Here is a 15491-nt window from a genome sequence, read left to right as displayed (position 1 = left end):
ATTGATTTGATTTTGGTTTGGACTTTTGTTAGCATTATTTAATTTACTAATATTAGTGGCTATAAAACTTATTGGAGCATCCAAAATTTCTAAGTCCAACCTTGAAATAATACCTTAAAAGCTAAAATTATGAAATTTTTTAAGAAATATTTATAAATTACATCACAATAAGTATATTTATATATTAAATATATCTAAATTTCTATATATGTAATGTCGGGTTGGTTTAGTTTCGGTTTGACTTTCTTTAGTTAAAACCAAACCAATTATGGTCGGGTTTTTTTTCCAACACCAAACCAGACCATACTCGGTTTTTTTTTCGATTTGACTCGGATTATCGGGTTGGTGTGGTTTGTCGGTTTCCTTTGTATACTCCTACTTTGTACTGAAGGAACTCTATATATTCCTATAAAGAAACCATATCGATTGAATTTAATGTAGTGGATCCAATGGATTATGTCAAAGGCTTCTAATACGAATGACATTATAATGATTTAAGGCAGTTTTCAGTGACCAACTCAAGAATTTACTGTAAAAGTGTTGCTGCTAAACAGAAGTTGACCGAAAAGCCGCTGGAGAAATTTAAAAATAGTGAAACTAGTTGTAAAAGCTTCAGCCGAGTTCCACACTAAAAAATAGGTTCTAAAAATACCACCAGAAACTTTTATGAAAATTATCGTTCACGCCGGGAAATCACAGTTCATGCCGAAAAAATATTGTTCACGCTGGAAAAATATAAAAGTAGTCGAAACTTGGTTTAAATTAGATGGGTAGCCTCAGAATTGAAGGGAGAACAAGCTGTCATGAAGAAACTTTGCGGGAAAAAATGGTCGAAAAGTGGCTCACGCGCTGGCGCGTCGGAAAATTTTCTTCCAGTGGTGCATGAGGGCTCAGAGGATGTTCTACCGAAGATTGTTCTAAGGGTTGGTCGCTGGAGGCTGATCTACTTCATAGTGGTATTGATTTTTACACAACACTGATGAATAATGATTTTTTTCTTGTGGCAGACCTGTGTTTGCCAGAAAAAGACTTCTGATTGACTAATTTCTCTTTCCGGAGTCGCTGGAATTTTTGCACAACGATAAATCTCATGATTATTTTGATACCATGTGAGAAAGCACGAGAGAAAAATATATTATTGCTATGATCAATTATAATACAATGAGTCATATTTATACAACATATATTCTACTCCTATTCTATGTGGGACTTGAACTAACTCATATTATTTACATAATCTATCTAAGAGAACTGAACTTCACTTTGAGGTAGGAGATTGGGTTTGTGAAGCTCAAGTCATACAGTCAAGCGTCAATTCGACTTCAAAGACAACACAAATGGGGAAGAAAGTACTTTGGTCATTTCGTGTTCTTAAAAGAATTGGAGAAGTGGCATACAAATTAGAATTGCCAATAGCTGCAAAAATTCACCCAGTCTTTCATATATCACTGTTTAGAAAATGTTCAGGGCAATCAGATAATCAGATTACACCACTTCACTTGACTGATTTTGTTCATGATGAACGACGTACCGGACTAAAACTTGAGGACATGGTTCCCATTGGAGATGGGGTAATGTTATGAATCCAGAATCACAAAATGAACCTGTTGATGGGGCTGACTAGTTGGGTGTTTGTGGAGTCCACAGAAGATGTTATTAAGGACAATATGGTCAGGGGCAAACGAGTGAGACAAATGCCTTCAAAGCTACGTGATTATGTAGTGTAAACTGGTGATGTAGTTATAGGAGTTGGTTATATAAGGGTGGGTAGTGGATCAGGAAAAGTTAGGTAAAAGATATTGAGAATATTCTCAAATCATCTATATCTCTGTAATTCTAATTCTCATCTCCTTTCAGTCGTTATCTCCTGCACTCTATGTTAATTTCATCATTGTAGTTCCCTTTGCATATCAAGTTGTTTCTGGTGTGGTTAAGAAGTATTAGTAGCAATTGCTATAGTATGTACTCTTTGAATATTGCAGTCAATAACAGTATTTCAACTCGAGCATTAGTTAGTTTGTGTCCACCAGATGCCCCTTTTTTCCAGGCTTGGACCAATCTAAACTTTGTTGGACCAATTAGAATAAAGCCTCTCACTACTCATGGTGAGAGATCTGCAGTGTTGTATTAATTCATTCAACAGTTGCATATTCGTATTCCTGTAAGCTCTCACATTATGCTATAAAAGGATCCTAGGCACTGAAAAACAAAAAATTCTGAAGAAAATATACTAACCTAATAATGATACATTTGACCAAAATTATAGCACAACCATCGAGAATTGCTGAATTGATATCATTGATTTATTCAACAAATTCAATCAACCACTAATTCTGATTTCTGATAAATACAACAAAGGACACAAAATCGACAAGTCACGCCAAAGGGAAAAAAAGGACAATCTAATACAATGATACAACACATGGTGCAATCGTAAGCACCGAATAAAGTTACAAATTCACAACAACAAAATTTAGACAGACGAGGGAGGGGGGGGGGGGGGGGGGAGACTATCTTTCTTCCTAGTTGTTCAAAACTGTTTATCAAAAGCCTGCTGCTTATTGTTAACTTTTTTATTTTTATTGGTTCATATAAAGAATGACAATGGCCATGAATAATGCACCTATACAGAAAGTAAAGGTTTAAATTCTCCCCTTCCTCTTCTCATCCAATGCCTGCACAAAAAAAGAGAGGTATAACTTAGGCAGCATTTTAATGAATCTATAGCACCAAAAAAAACTCCCTATGAAAGTGTAATGACTCAACCCATGTTTTGAGTTCTAGCATCTCATTCTTGATTTGAGACTTGGTACGTTCGTATAATGTTTATGACAAGCGAGCATGGATAGTTTGGACCCCAAGGGCTCGGGGAAGATTTAGAATTTTATCATTCTATTTGGAAGTTTAAAGAGTTTAAGTAGCAACCTTACCCCTGGATTCTAGTAATATACTTTTGGTTCATGTTTTGAAGCTTCTAATAAGTTTACATGATGTATTCGGACTTGTATGAATGTTCGGTTTAGGACTTGAGGGATTTGGGGGACGTTTCTGCACTATTGCATAAAAGTTGGAACCTTAAAGATTCTTTAAGTTGAATCGAGGTGTTGTTTTTGTTTGTAGCGCTTCGCTTCGTGTTTCGAGCCTTTGGATAAGTCCGTCCAGGATATTTGGACTTGTCAAGATGATTTGAAGGCGTCCCACGAGGCTCAAGTGAGTTTCGCGGTATTTGGAGGAAGATTAGGTGAAAGACCAGCCAAATCCGCAAAGAATGCAAACATGGCGCGCTAGTGCAATTTACCTGAAGTTTTGTGTAAATAGCCGCATTTCGTACTTTGAGTTCATTTCACCATTTTTGGAGCTAGGGAGCTCGAATTGAGGTAATTCTTTGAAGGATTTTTTATGTACGACGTTGGGGTAAGTTATTTTAACTCGAATATATGATTGTATCATGCATCTGCGTCAATTTTGTCTTAAAATCAAGGAATCAAAGAGGTGAAAAGGGGATTTTAGTCCAAACCTTAAGAAAAGTGATGAAGATTAAAAAACTGATTATTTGGATTGAGAATCTAATAACATATTTGAACTCGGGAGATTATGGATCACCGAGATTTGACCTTCGTTTTGAGATTTGACCATGTGAACCCGGGGTTGACTTTGACCTAAGCTTATCTTTTGCTTCGGGAATCGAGTCCTAGGCTTTATTTGACATCAGGAGCATTATTTGGGCTAGATCAGGCTCGTTTGATGGAATTGGAGCAAGGAAAAATTATTTTCGACAAATAGAGCTAGTCCAAAACCAAGGTCCTCACTGAGGGAATTTTTCCCAAAATTGTCTTGTTTTTTATGTGCTATGTATTTGGGGGTAATGTATATACGAAGTGACGAGCGTATACGTGGACATCATGTTATTTCCATGCTTGGGTAAAGGATAAGCTTTGTATGCTATACTTCTTTTAATTGTTGCATGATTACTTGAGCATCATATTCATGCTAGTATCATCTTATTAGCATTCCTGCACATGATAGTGTTATGTATGTTGGATTACATGAGTTACTCATTAGTTATACAGTGATCATGTCTAATCTTTGACTCATGACTATTTATGCATCTTTATATGCTAGTATTATGTTATAGGCATCTTTCACATGCTAGTTTACATAATAGGTTACATAAATGTCGAGTTACATGTTTTTTACACAGTCATGCACTGAACATATGCATCTTCATCTGCATAGGAGGTTCATACATAGATGTGATTTTGGCATGTTGAGTCATCCCTATGGTTTATATTGTGCATGTTGATTTGGCAATACAATCAGGGTGTGTGGATCCACGTTCATGTTTGTGTATGGATAGAACTCATCCCTTATGAGTCACCCTCTCATATTTCTCTCTCAGTCGCATACACGCAGGTTTGTGAGAAACTCACGAGTTTATGGTTTGTTGGACACTTTGAGGATATTGGTTGATGTAAAGTTCGAGTTTATATCATACATATGCAATCATAGACTCTTGTTGCATTTTATATAAATGTTGACCGGTGCATATCATTAGATATATGTTCTTCCATGCATTTCACACATGCATTGGGTTGTTTGTTGAGAAAGCATACATCATATTGCATGCTTAGACTGTGCATATCATTATATATGTTATTTTGAAGCATTGATACATGTATTGGACTTGCTTAGTTGAGATAGAGTGCATCGGTTCATATGCTCTATCTGTGCATATCTTTATATGCTTTGACCATGAGCATGATTAGCTTGTTCTTCAGTGCAATTTTTCTATTGTTGCTATGTATATGAATTACAGGGGAGAGTATTTTGACAAAACCCTTGCACTAGTTTGTTAGGGGAATAGTCATGGATACTTACAGAGTATGGTGCCGCTATACGCATACTACATTTTTGCACCTTGTGCGATGATACTGGAGCTGAGCGTTTATGGAGTTCTTGAGCGAGTATTGAAGATATATCATCGTTCTAGTTATGAGTAGTCATTTTGTTCATAGGAGTGTGTAGGACCTTGTATCTATGTTTTGTATATTTCAAATGGATGTTGCATTTGTTTTTCATGTCAGCGTATTCATATTCTTAGTAGCTCTGACTTATGACACCAATTCTTGGGATAGTTTGTAGTGAATTCTACATTTTAACCTTGTTATTTATATGAAGATTTTCCACTTAAGTTATATTTGTATTGATTGGTTCACCTAACTGGTTGTGTTAGGTGTCATTACGATTTACTGATAGAGTGGGATTTGGGTCGTAACAGAAAGTTAGGTTCACGTCAAGACAAAGTTGCCGAAAATAGAAATCTTTTCTATGCCGATGTAAAGAGTAAACAAGATTCTAATCCTTCAAGTTGAATTATAAGAGTAAAGCACGATTCCCACACTAAAATATTCAAATCTTGGCTGGCAAGTACTCAAATTGCTTTATGTCATAAAGAACTGATGTCAATGCCTATGATAACATTATTTTCCCCTTCATTTTCGTCCAACTCTAGACTTAGGGACTAAATATAAAAGATAAGAATGAAGCCAAAGCAGCACTATCATATTAACTAACACCGTGTTGAATTTGGACAAGGACAAATAGATGAAAACATGAAAACAAAGAATTCATATTCTGAAAAATAGAGGGCACGACACGAATAGGACAAGAAATTTGTGTGTTTATATGCAAGAGTACAATATAACAAAAAGAGAACACTGAAAAACATGCAACACATGCTTCAGACATAATTTATCAAACGTTGTTAAATTGTTTAACTATCTGATCTAAAAGCTTAAACTGTTGGAAAGAGAACACTTATATTTACATAAGTCTTCAACCCGCCCCTCACGTGTAGGCCTAATTCTTCTTCATGGGTCAAACACATGAAACTTTTTCCCGATAACGGCTGGCGGTGAGGCTAAAACTCTAAAAATTTGCCTGCTCTTATACCATGTTCAAGTGTGCGACTACCTCATTTAAAAGCTTAAGCAGTTAAAGAGAAAGAGAATACACTTTCATTTACTTATTTATGTCTTCAACAAACTTCATGAAATCTTAAAAAGGTATTAAGTGGCCCATATTGGTTGAGGAAATGGATTGTTGTCTCCATAAAAGCAAGAAATCCTCACCTCATGACATGAGTTAACTTTTGGGTTAAGTTAGGTCCAAAATTCATTTTTTAAACATGGTATTAGAGTCAAACCAGCCGTAATTCCGTTGCCAATGTTGAGACCCCTGTTATGTTTTCCATGCTTTAGCTGTCTAAATATGGTCTTGTTGGAGGGGGAGGAAGAAGGGGTATTAAGATCCCAAATTGATCGAGGAAATACGTTGTTGTCTCCTTAAATGATGTTGCGCAATCCTTGTCTGATGAACTAACTTTTGGAGTCAGAATAAGGTCCAAGGTCTCTTTATTTAACACAAGAATAGATAAAGATATTCAATATTCCAGAAAAGTTAGAAGATAAAGAGAGAGAATGTAAAAGTAGTTCCACGGCTTAAAAAAACACATGCTTGTTGTGAATTTAAAATCATTCGCAAATTTTCAGGATGTAGCTTTCTAACTTCTGAGTTAGAGCTTGATAAAAACAGGAATTTTGGAGATTCCATTTTCTGACAAGCTTCCTTCACTAAAAAGGATAGCCCATTTATTCCTTTAAAATATATTATTAGTCAGCATAAGATGGGTGAAGCCTGAAGGTGAGATTAGACGGGATTATGGTGCCTAAATGCAAGCAATTCAGATATCTAAGCTCATTTCAGGCGAGTGGAATGGGAGATAAAAATGTTACATATGGAATCAATATGAGATGGTTGAAACGGAGTAGTAGCACCTGGGTTTTATGTGCTAGAAGGATGCCTAGAAAAATGTAAGATAAGTTCTATTAAACATTTATAAGACCAGTAAAGTTATATGGGAGTGAATGTTGGGAAGTCCAACACAATCCACAGGATGTGTTTCATATAGATGCAGATGCTAAGACAGATGTGCGGTCATAGAAGATTAGATAAGATTAAAAATGACAATATTGGCCAGAAGGTGCAAATAGCAAATATTGAGGATAAAGTGAGAGAAGGTCGCTTGAGATGGTTTGGTCATGTCATGTGTCGCCACTGGTCTATAAGTGTAATAGCATGGTGAGTGGAGGTGTTAAAAGTGAACAAGGTAGACCTAAAATCACATGGAAAGAAGTTATCTTGAAAGACCAACAATTTCTTGGAATACATACAGACTTAGCGAAAAATAGGATATATATATATATATGGGTTTTGTTAACCTACTACATAGTTGTAGTAGGTTAGCATTGTATACATCTTTTATTTTCCTTTTATGTCCCTAAAAGTTAATTGACAAACATTAATAAGAGAGGTCTTTTTTGTCTTTTTGACAAAAATTAAAATCCATCACAATTTTGCACCGCTATCCCCTGTCCCTATCTCCCCAATTTCTCAACATCTCTCTCTCTTCTCTTCAGAAACTCTCCTTCTCCCTCCTCTCCGCAACGCCATAGCCATTCATGAAATTGAACTTATTAAGTTTTCTCCCTTTCTCCTTCTGTCATTATTCAAGGTGCCAAGTGGAATTTAAGAATGTGTGCCACCAATGTCAGTAAGAGAATCCAAAATACAATCTTCACCTTTCTATCCCCATTTTCTCTAAATCAGTGATACAAGAATGCCAACTGCAATTTTTAGATCTGAAGTTAGTGCCGTTCGAATTTGATTATATATTAATCTGATTGCTGAAGCTTCTTCTGAAAGAACTCCAAGGGAATGGTAATAATCAAGGAGAAAGTAATGACTTTGCCCAAATGATATTATAACTTCTGTTTCGTCTTTAGGTTGCAGCCATTTTATCAGTTTAATATTTTTTCTTGTTATGGTAACACCATTGACGTGAGAAGAAAAGAGGGGGAAGAGGAATTGGGTAGGCTTTAGTTTTTGGATAAAAAGACAATAAAACCCCTCCTATTAACGTGTTGTTAGGGTGCTTCTAGGGACATAAAAGGAAAATAAAAGATGTATACAATGCTAACCTACTACAACTATGTAGTAGGTTAGCAGACCTAGCGAAAGACAGAGCACAATAGAAGAAAAAAATATATAGGCGATATTAATTAGTTGGGAATATGTTTTGGTAATGTCAATACATTTAGCCCTATGCTTCTAAGATAGCCTTATCTCAGATTTTATGCCGATACAAAGTGCAAAGAACTTCTAATACTTCTATTCTTGTTATATTCTGTATCATGTTGGTCTGAGATGAATTGAAATGAAGAAACATGGTCATCGAGGACTCATATAGTCAACTCCAACTTGTTTGGAATTGAGGTATGGCTATTCTTGTATGCATTAGAGAAAAAACTTTAGCAAATAATAAAAGTAGTAGTTTAGTGCAGTCTAGTAAATCAACACAAGTGCCCATAGTTGACAACTGCGTTTATATTTTCAAGATTTCGGACATGATAGGTTTGGTGCTAAAAACTGTCCCACTGGTGTTAGTGTCGGACTACTGTACGACTCAAATATGTAACCCAACATTTGATGCCCACACTTTCAAGAATTTTAGCTAAGCATCAATATACAGGAAAGTTTCAATTGTACTAAAACAACATATATGTGCAAACTGATTAGTAAACGGAGAAATAGTAGCAAATCATATGAGATGGTTAACTAAAAAGGAAAAAGTTAAATTTCGAACCCATATATTTCAGAATATCGTAAAGGAAACACACCTTGCTTTGGAAGATTCTTATCGTCAGCACAAGAGTATCGCGCATTCTAGAAAGAAATAAGAAAGCAGCAACTTAGATTTCAATGATTCAAAGAACGAAGAGAATCAAAATCTGATTTAATAACAATATAGTAACTAAGGAAACAATATATTCCCCATACCAAATTCTTTGGTAACAAACAAACCCAAGAATACAAGCAACAAAAGAGATAACAGATTAGTTCCTCTCTTTTTTTTTAAATGATACACGAAAGTTGCCTCCCTAAAAGAAGTCACAACTTAATACCTTATCTTAAAATTAAAAAAGAAAAAGAAGTACACAACTTAATCTCATGAAATCACTAAAATTTAAGCTGAAAAAGGTAAAATACAGTGGGAATATACATATATATAGCTGTTGACAAGCAACTTATGACAGGAAATATCAATGCATGCTACAATCTGAAATAAATCCATATGCATCAAAGAACCATGTCTAGAATAGTACTGCAGAAATAATTAATAAATACTTCTAAACGATGAATATGTGGATGCTTTTCATTCATTTACGTGATAAAGAACACATAGAGGGTGCCTTTTTATCTACTACATATTACTCTTAAGACATGTGACACTAATGCGCTTTTAGAAAAGTAACTTTAAAGATAGATGAAGTGACAAAATCCTAATCTCTTCAACACAATCTATCACTGTTTGCCTCGGTTGATGCGGGTACCCCTAAGTTAGATATTCTCCTAAAGCAAGAATTTACGATTCAATACCACTTCAATTGTTTGCTTACAGCTTTACTTTTGTGTGACTAAGTAGAACCTACTAAGCAAAAAAATTGATAAGTTATATGCCTTGTGCATGATTATGTTATAGGACAACTAACATTTTTTCAATGTCATGTGATTTTAACCCAAAAAAGATGCTGAGTTAAAAGTTACCTTATATCATTGTTTGTACTGAAGGGATGTGAAGACCCATCGGAACATGTGATAACAAACTGTGTTGACAACCCACTTGGTATTTTGATCTGAACATAGAAGAGTCAGAATTACACTCAAATATTTGACAATAAATTAGGAGATAATACAAATTTCTGTTCGGTATATTCAAGAACTTTACCACCATACAGTTAAGCCTATTTTCTGTTTATTTGCTCCAATTATGAGTATCAATCACCCTCACACCCACCCACCCTTAAGTACAAGTAACTTGCCCATCCATTGACCGATAATGGTGTCTCCAGCATTTTAAAATTACTAAATTTTGCTTCCTGTGATTATCATTAGGTTTTTCAAGAACAATGTGACGAAACCACGATAAAATGGGCTTCTTTTGCTTGCTATTGTTATTTTTACTATAGTTTCTTTTTCTTCTTTTCTTAAGTATAAGCCATATGAACCTATCAACGGTTAGGCGGCGTGGCCACCAAACACAGTTAAGTAGGATACATCCTTTTCCTCCCTACAACAAGAAAACATAAAACTAATGTATTATCTCCTCCAACTAATAGCCTGTTATGACAATCAGCATCACTGAACCTCAGTTTATATGATGATTCGAACCTATGTAAGTATGTATAATTGTATCATTACATTTTTTATAAGTAATGAAATTCAGGATGCAACCAACAGCTCCTTTCCATTTGTAAAATTCAGAGAGCTAACTGCAAATCAAAGGTCAAGACAACAGTCTACCAAGTCTAGAGCTCCACATCTAGTGCTAGTTCCTTTTTTTCTATTAACGGAGTTAAAACTGAAAAAAAAAGGAGAGAGAGAGAGAGAGAGAATTGTAAGAAATATTCAGTCATATCCTCAAACCACTGAGGTGTAAATAGTGTACACACATGTGACATGCTTTAAATAACATACAATTATAGGAATTGAATCAGCCTAATGATTCTAATTAATCCAGATAATATTGCTTTATATCCATAACATTACCAAATATAAGTCCTTAATTACATAATATATACTTCTTAATTATAGAAGGAAGAATATATAGATGGTTTTCTAAACTTGGCAACAATTTTCACTTAGCTACCTCCACTATGGCTTGTAATTAGATACTTCAACCTCACTCAAAGTGTTCCTGTTGAGCACAACATGCTGACATGGCAAAAAAAGTGTATACTCGGCAACAATTTTCACTTGGCTACCTCAAATGAGGCTTGTACCTGCTAGATACTTCAACCTCACTCAATGTGTACTTATTAAGCACAACATCTGACAAGGCAAAAAAAAGTGTATCTCATCCCTCTTAGGAGCGTGGAAATTCCAAAATTACATATTTTTTTCAAAAGTAAATCCATTTTCAGAAAACCACTGGGCCTCAAACATATAGTACAGTCCAAACAGCGGCATACCAGAGTCAAAGACACCCGAAAAAAATTGGAGCGAACGATTACTGCAAACAGATACTCCACCCTCTGAAGGATTCAGAGAGCTCGAGATGACTTTTCTTGAAACCATGGATGAGGAAAGCATTGAAATGGAGAGAGGGGTTAGGAAGCGGAGAGCATTTTTCGGTAGTGGTTCACTGGTGGGTTTCTGCTAACAAGAAAGGAGGGCTCGAGAAGAGCGAAAGGTGGCCGACGGCGATTTCAGAGGTTGAGACTGGTGGACCGGCAGTGGCGAGATGATGAAAAGAGGAACGGGAGGGGGTAGAAGAAGGTGGTGGCGGCTATTTTGAGGGTGTTGCATTAGTGGTGGGTTAATGACGTTTCGAAGGTTTTCGACCATGTCGGTGGTGAAGGTCCTTTCTGGTGGTTTCTTTTGGGAATCTGATGGGTAGTCAGGTGATGGGGTCGCAGGTGGTTTCAACAGGTGATGGACAGGAAGGTTCGCTTCAGAAAGAGGGTGGAGTAGGTGGTGGTTCTGACCTGCAATGGAGAGGGGGAACTTGCCGGCGACGGGTGAGGGGGGTTTGCAGCACTGGGGGAGGGGTTTCTTTTATTAGAACAGATTTTTCTTTTTCTTTCTTCTGAAAAGTTATCTTTTTGGATTATCTAAACTCAAAAGCCACATGGCCTTGTCCCATTTGTTAATTCTTGCCAAGTCATCGCATGTGAGATTCACACATTACATTTTTTTTGCTGATTAGACAATTGTGCCCCATAGGCACTCAGTAAGTGAGGTTGAAGTATCTAATAGTTACAAGCCTCAGTTAAGTTAGCTAAGTGAATATTGCCAAGTTTAGGGAGCCGTGTATGTATTCCGCCATTATAGAATGTTCTTATCAAGAACTTTTCCAGACGTGATTATAAATAATGCTGGAATGTATACATACATAAGAAATTTTATGGTAACTATGGCTGCAGGTCTTCACATTATCATATATTTGCAGGAAAACATGAACTCAGCTTCTCAAGACCCATACTAGATGAGTACCGAGTAGTAAATTCTATTGATTCACTTTAAGTATTAATCCATCACATGCAAGCACATACCGACAACTCTTTGGAAAAATTTTCTGCTATTACAACAGCTTGTGTTCTATGAACCTTGACTTGGAAGCTTGATCGCCGCAAAAATATAGTCGCTGGTTCCCAGTTCTCAGAAGACTCGACCTGTTGGGCAGAACCAAAAAAGATTGTTCTGAGAGATCTCACAGGGTATTGACATCCATGATATCTAAGAAAATGATAACAACAGTTGACTCCCAAAAAAAAATAAAACATCGAACAACCAACCATGAATTTCATTCTAACAAAACATTTTATGAATTCAACTATATGAAAAGGCCTAAACTTATTGAATGATTTAAACTCAACAAGCTTAAATCCTAGCCAATGAATTCCTCATCGCTTTACTCATTTCTCTAATTTTTCTGCTAAATAGGGCTTATTATCCAGGTAGCTTAAAAAGAATGTTTCCTATAAATGTTTCTACAACACTACCTTTGACAGAAAGGATACCTGGTGCCTAAGGGTGTCCAAGAAGAAGAATTGAATGCCAGTAACTGTGAGGAGAGGCTACAGGTGCAAGAACGGGAGAAATAGAACATCTCTTGAGCCTATCCAGGAAAAAGTAATGTCATCAATACAATATTTTGTGTAACCCGTCTGGATATAACTCGCAAGGAGCAATAAAAGACGAGGAGCCTAATTTTGCTGCCTGCTGAATCTGGCTAAAGGGACTTGTTAAGCCTGAGAAGAAGTTAATAAGTTTTCACAATGCACATCCGGAACCTAATATAATACAGGTTTTCAGTACATATCATCTATTTGGGCAATTGGTTTTAAATGAAAGCAGTGCTTTCCCTTCACATCATAAACTTGTATATCCTGGATCACACTGCCATCCTCTACACCAGCTGAGCTACATTGAGCCCAAATGAGTTTATAATGAAAGCTAAAACTAGCAAAAGATGATTCAATACCAAGATGAAGTTGAACGGAAGACATTGATTACAAAAGGAACTGACAAGAGACCTACTCCAGCTAGACATGCCCTCGTTTATAAAACCATTTAATCCAGATGTAACTTCTTATTAATTTTCCAGCTGAAGTTAAAATTTTATTGATACTTTAGCTCTACTAACTAAGTGCACCATTATCAGTGTAGTTACCATCTTGCTGAATGATTAGGACAAAACCTTTTCCAGCATATGCATGTAAATTTGAAAAGGTACTTGTTTGAGAACGTCACATAGAGGTTCTTGAATAGGGAAAGAGTTTCCTCTCACATACTTCCTCAAGCAGCGGAACACTCAATGCCCAAGCAGTTACATGCTGTTGATTTCAGACTCCTCCGGTAGAGAAATCAATGCTCTCTAACCGGGATATGTCACGTGTTCGCTAACGATAGCTTAGCTATGGCCTCAGGTCATCTTTCTGCTCAAACAAACTAAGGCCTTTTAGTTTCGTTTCATCTAGTCTGTATGCAAGGAAATTTAGCAGTCTAATAGAAAACTCATTCATAGATGAAAATTGTCCAAATTTCGAACAGTTCAATAACTGGTGGCTTGATGTAGAGAGGCACTAGCTGGAATATCACTAGACATTCGTCAATAACTGGTGGGTGTATGTTCCTAATTCTTTTCAGCTTTAAGTGGGTAATACCAGAGAACTTAATAATAAAACATCCTGCAGCTGGAAAGGAGCAACGGTACAGAAAAGCAGAAGGAACTTATGGTATGCCATTCACTATGCATACTGATAAATGGACCTTGGGCCTAACTCAACCCCAAAAGCTAGCTTATGAGGTGAGGATTGCGGTTGGTGGTATAAATTTATCCCGGGATAAATTTATACCACCAACCAAACATAGTATAAACTTTGTCCCAAACTTGATCCTAGATATCTCATCTTATCCCACCTTATCCCATCAAACCTGGTATTATTTTATCCCACCTCTAGGGATTATAATCCCAGGACTATAATCCCGGGATAATTTTGTCAGCGTACCAAACGACCCCTGAGTGTTATGGAGAGAAGAATAGCAGATTGATGGCGAAAGAAGACCAGTGCACCAGCTAAAGTATTTTTGCCCTTAGTCTTTGTTCTCATGGTTAGCAAGTGGCTATAAGTGATATGGATCAGATACAAGACCTTATCAATTCCCTATATATCCAGTAATCACAAAGAGGCAATTTGTAATTTTCACGTGCATTCTCATGACCACTTTCTTGGTGCCGATGATTAATGAAGTACCTTATTCTACTAATTTAATTTGATGTTAAACTTGATTTTAAAAAACTAATTTAGTATGCTGTTCTCTATCAAAAACCATTTTAAAGCACAGCAATCCCACAAAGTTAATTCCTGAGCATCATTCTGCAACAATTTGTAAAGGAAAATTTGGAATAAATAAAACAAAGCATGTATTTGGATAAAATCAACCTACAAGCATTAGAACATTAAACGTGGCCTGGCCTTCAGAAATATGGGTATCTATCTCTGATTGCATGTCTGGGTCTGCAAATATCAAACCACTCATCAAAAGGAGTTGCAGCAAGCAACAAGAGAAAGCTGCTTTTGCTCAAAGTGGACAACTGAATCACAATTTTTGACAGTGAAAGCTAATTACCACATGTTATTTTGTTTTGATCATTGGCAAAAAGCCTGACAAGTTCCCCCTGACAATACCAAATATTAGCACAAAAAATCTACAAGATAATATGCAATAAAAATTTATTGTACAAACACACAAAACTAAGAACAATAGATAGAAAACGATTAAGATCCATAACAAGATCATCTTTGAATTAGCAATGACCAAATAGACAGGATGCTCAACAAAAGACACAAAATCAAATTAACGGCTTAATAATTTGAAGTATGGTTAAATTTCTATTAGATTATGTTATTGTAGAATCTTTGGTCATGTCAATTTTAGGTCTTAAAAGACAAAGATGTACTGTAAAACAAAATAATCAACTCTGCTAGCATGTTCATTCAGGTAATACTAATGAAAAGAGTAGATCAATTCTTTGGTACTTGACAAAGAATTCACAGTAGCACAATGTTGGGAAGACAATAGCTGGAATATAAAATTCAGAGGAGACATAAATGACTAGGAGCTAAATGAGATAAATGAATTCTTCAGTATACTACCTACGACTGCATGCCTAACCACTAATGAAGACCGTTTGATATGTAGAGGCCACAACAAAGGGATTTATACTGTCAAGACATGTTACAACATATTCATGAAAGAAGTAAATCAGTTTCTTATTGGTCCCCGGAAGCAAATCTGGAAGTCGAAAGCTCCTATGAAACAAAGGGATTTATACTGTCAAGACATGTTACAACATATTCATGAAA

General features: G+C 36.1%; 1 protein-coding gene across 15 annotated transcripts in view; it reads right to left on the bottom strand.

Annotated features, from left to right (window-relative positions):
* Positions 1 to 2281: 2281 nt before the first annotated feature.
* The window catches only part of LOC107807433 (uncharacterized), a 32337-nt gene continuing 19127 nt past the window's right edge, over positions 2282 to 15491 (bottom strand). For 10 of the 15 annotated variants that reach the window (XM_075255057.1, XM_075255044.1, XM_075255073.1 and 7 more), the window contains 6 exons: positions 14755 to 14803; positions 14572 to 14642; positions 12174 to 12293; positions 9667 to 9755; positions 8739 to 8784; positions 2282 to 2675 (listed from right to left, as the gene is read on the bottom strand). In XM_075255057.1, coding sequence (XP_075111158.1) covers positions 2643 to 2675; positions 8739 to 8784; positions 9667 to 9755; positions 12174 to 12293; positions 14572 to 14642; positions 14755 to 14803 — 408 coding nt within the window. In that variant the 3' untranslated portion in view covers positions 2282 to 2642. Of the gene's footprint in view, positions 2676 to 8738; positions 8785 to 9666; positions 9756 to 12173; positions 12294 to 12641; positions 12740 to 14567; positions 14643 to 14754; positions 14804 to 15491 lie in introns of those variants that run through there. The other 5 variants (XR_012710570.1, XR_012710549.1, XM_075255063.1 and 2 more) reach the window with 4 other exon arrangements.

This window comes from Nicotiana tabacum, chromosome 1, assembly GCF_000715075.1.
Source record: "Nicotiana tabacum cultivar K326 chromosome 1, ASM71507v2, whole genome shotgun sequence".
NCBI classification, from domain to species: Eukaryota; Viridiplantae; Streptophyta; class Magnoliopsida; order Solanales; family Solanaceae; genus Nicotiana; species Nicotiana tabacum.
This window is presented reverse-complemented; position numbering and strand designations above follow the sequence as displayed.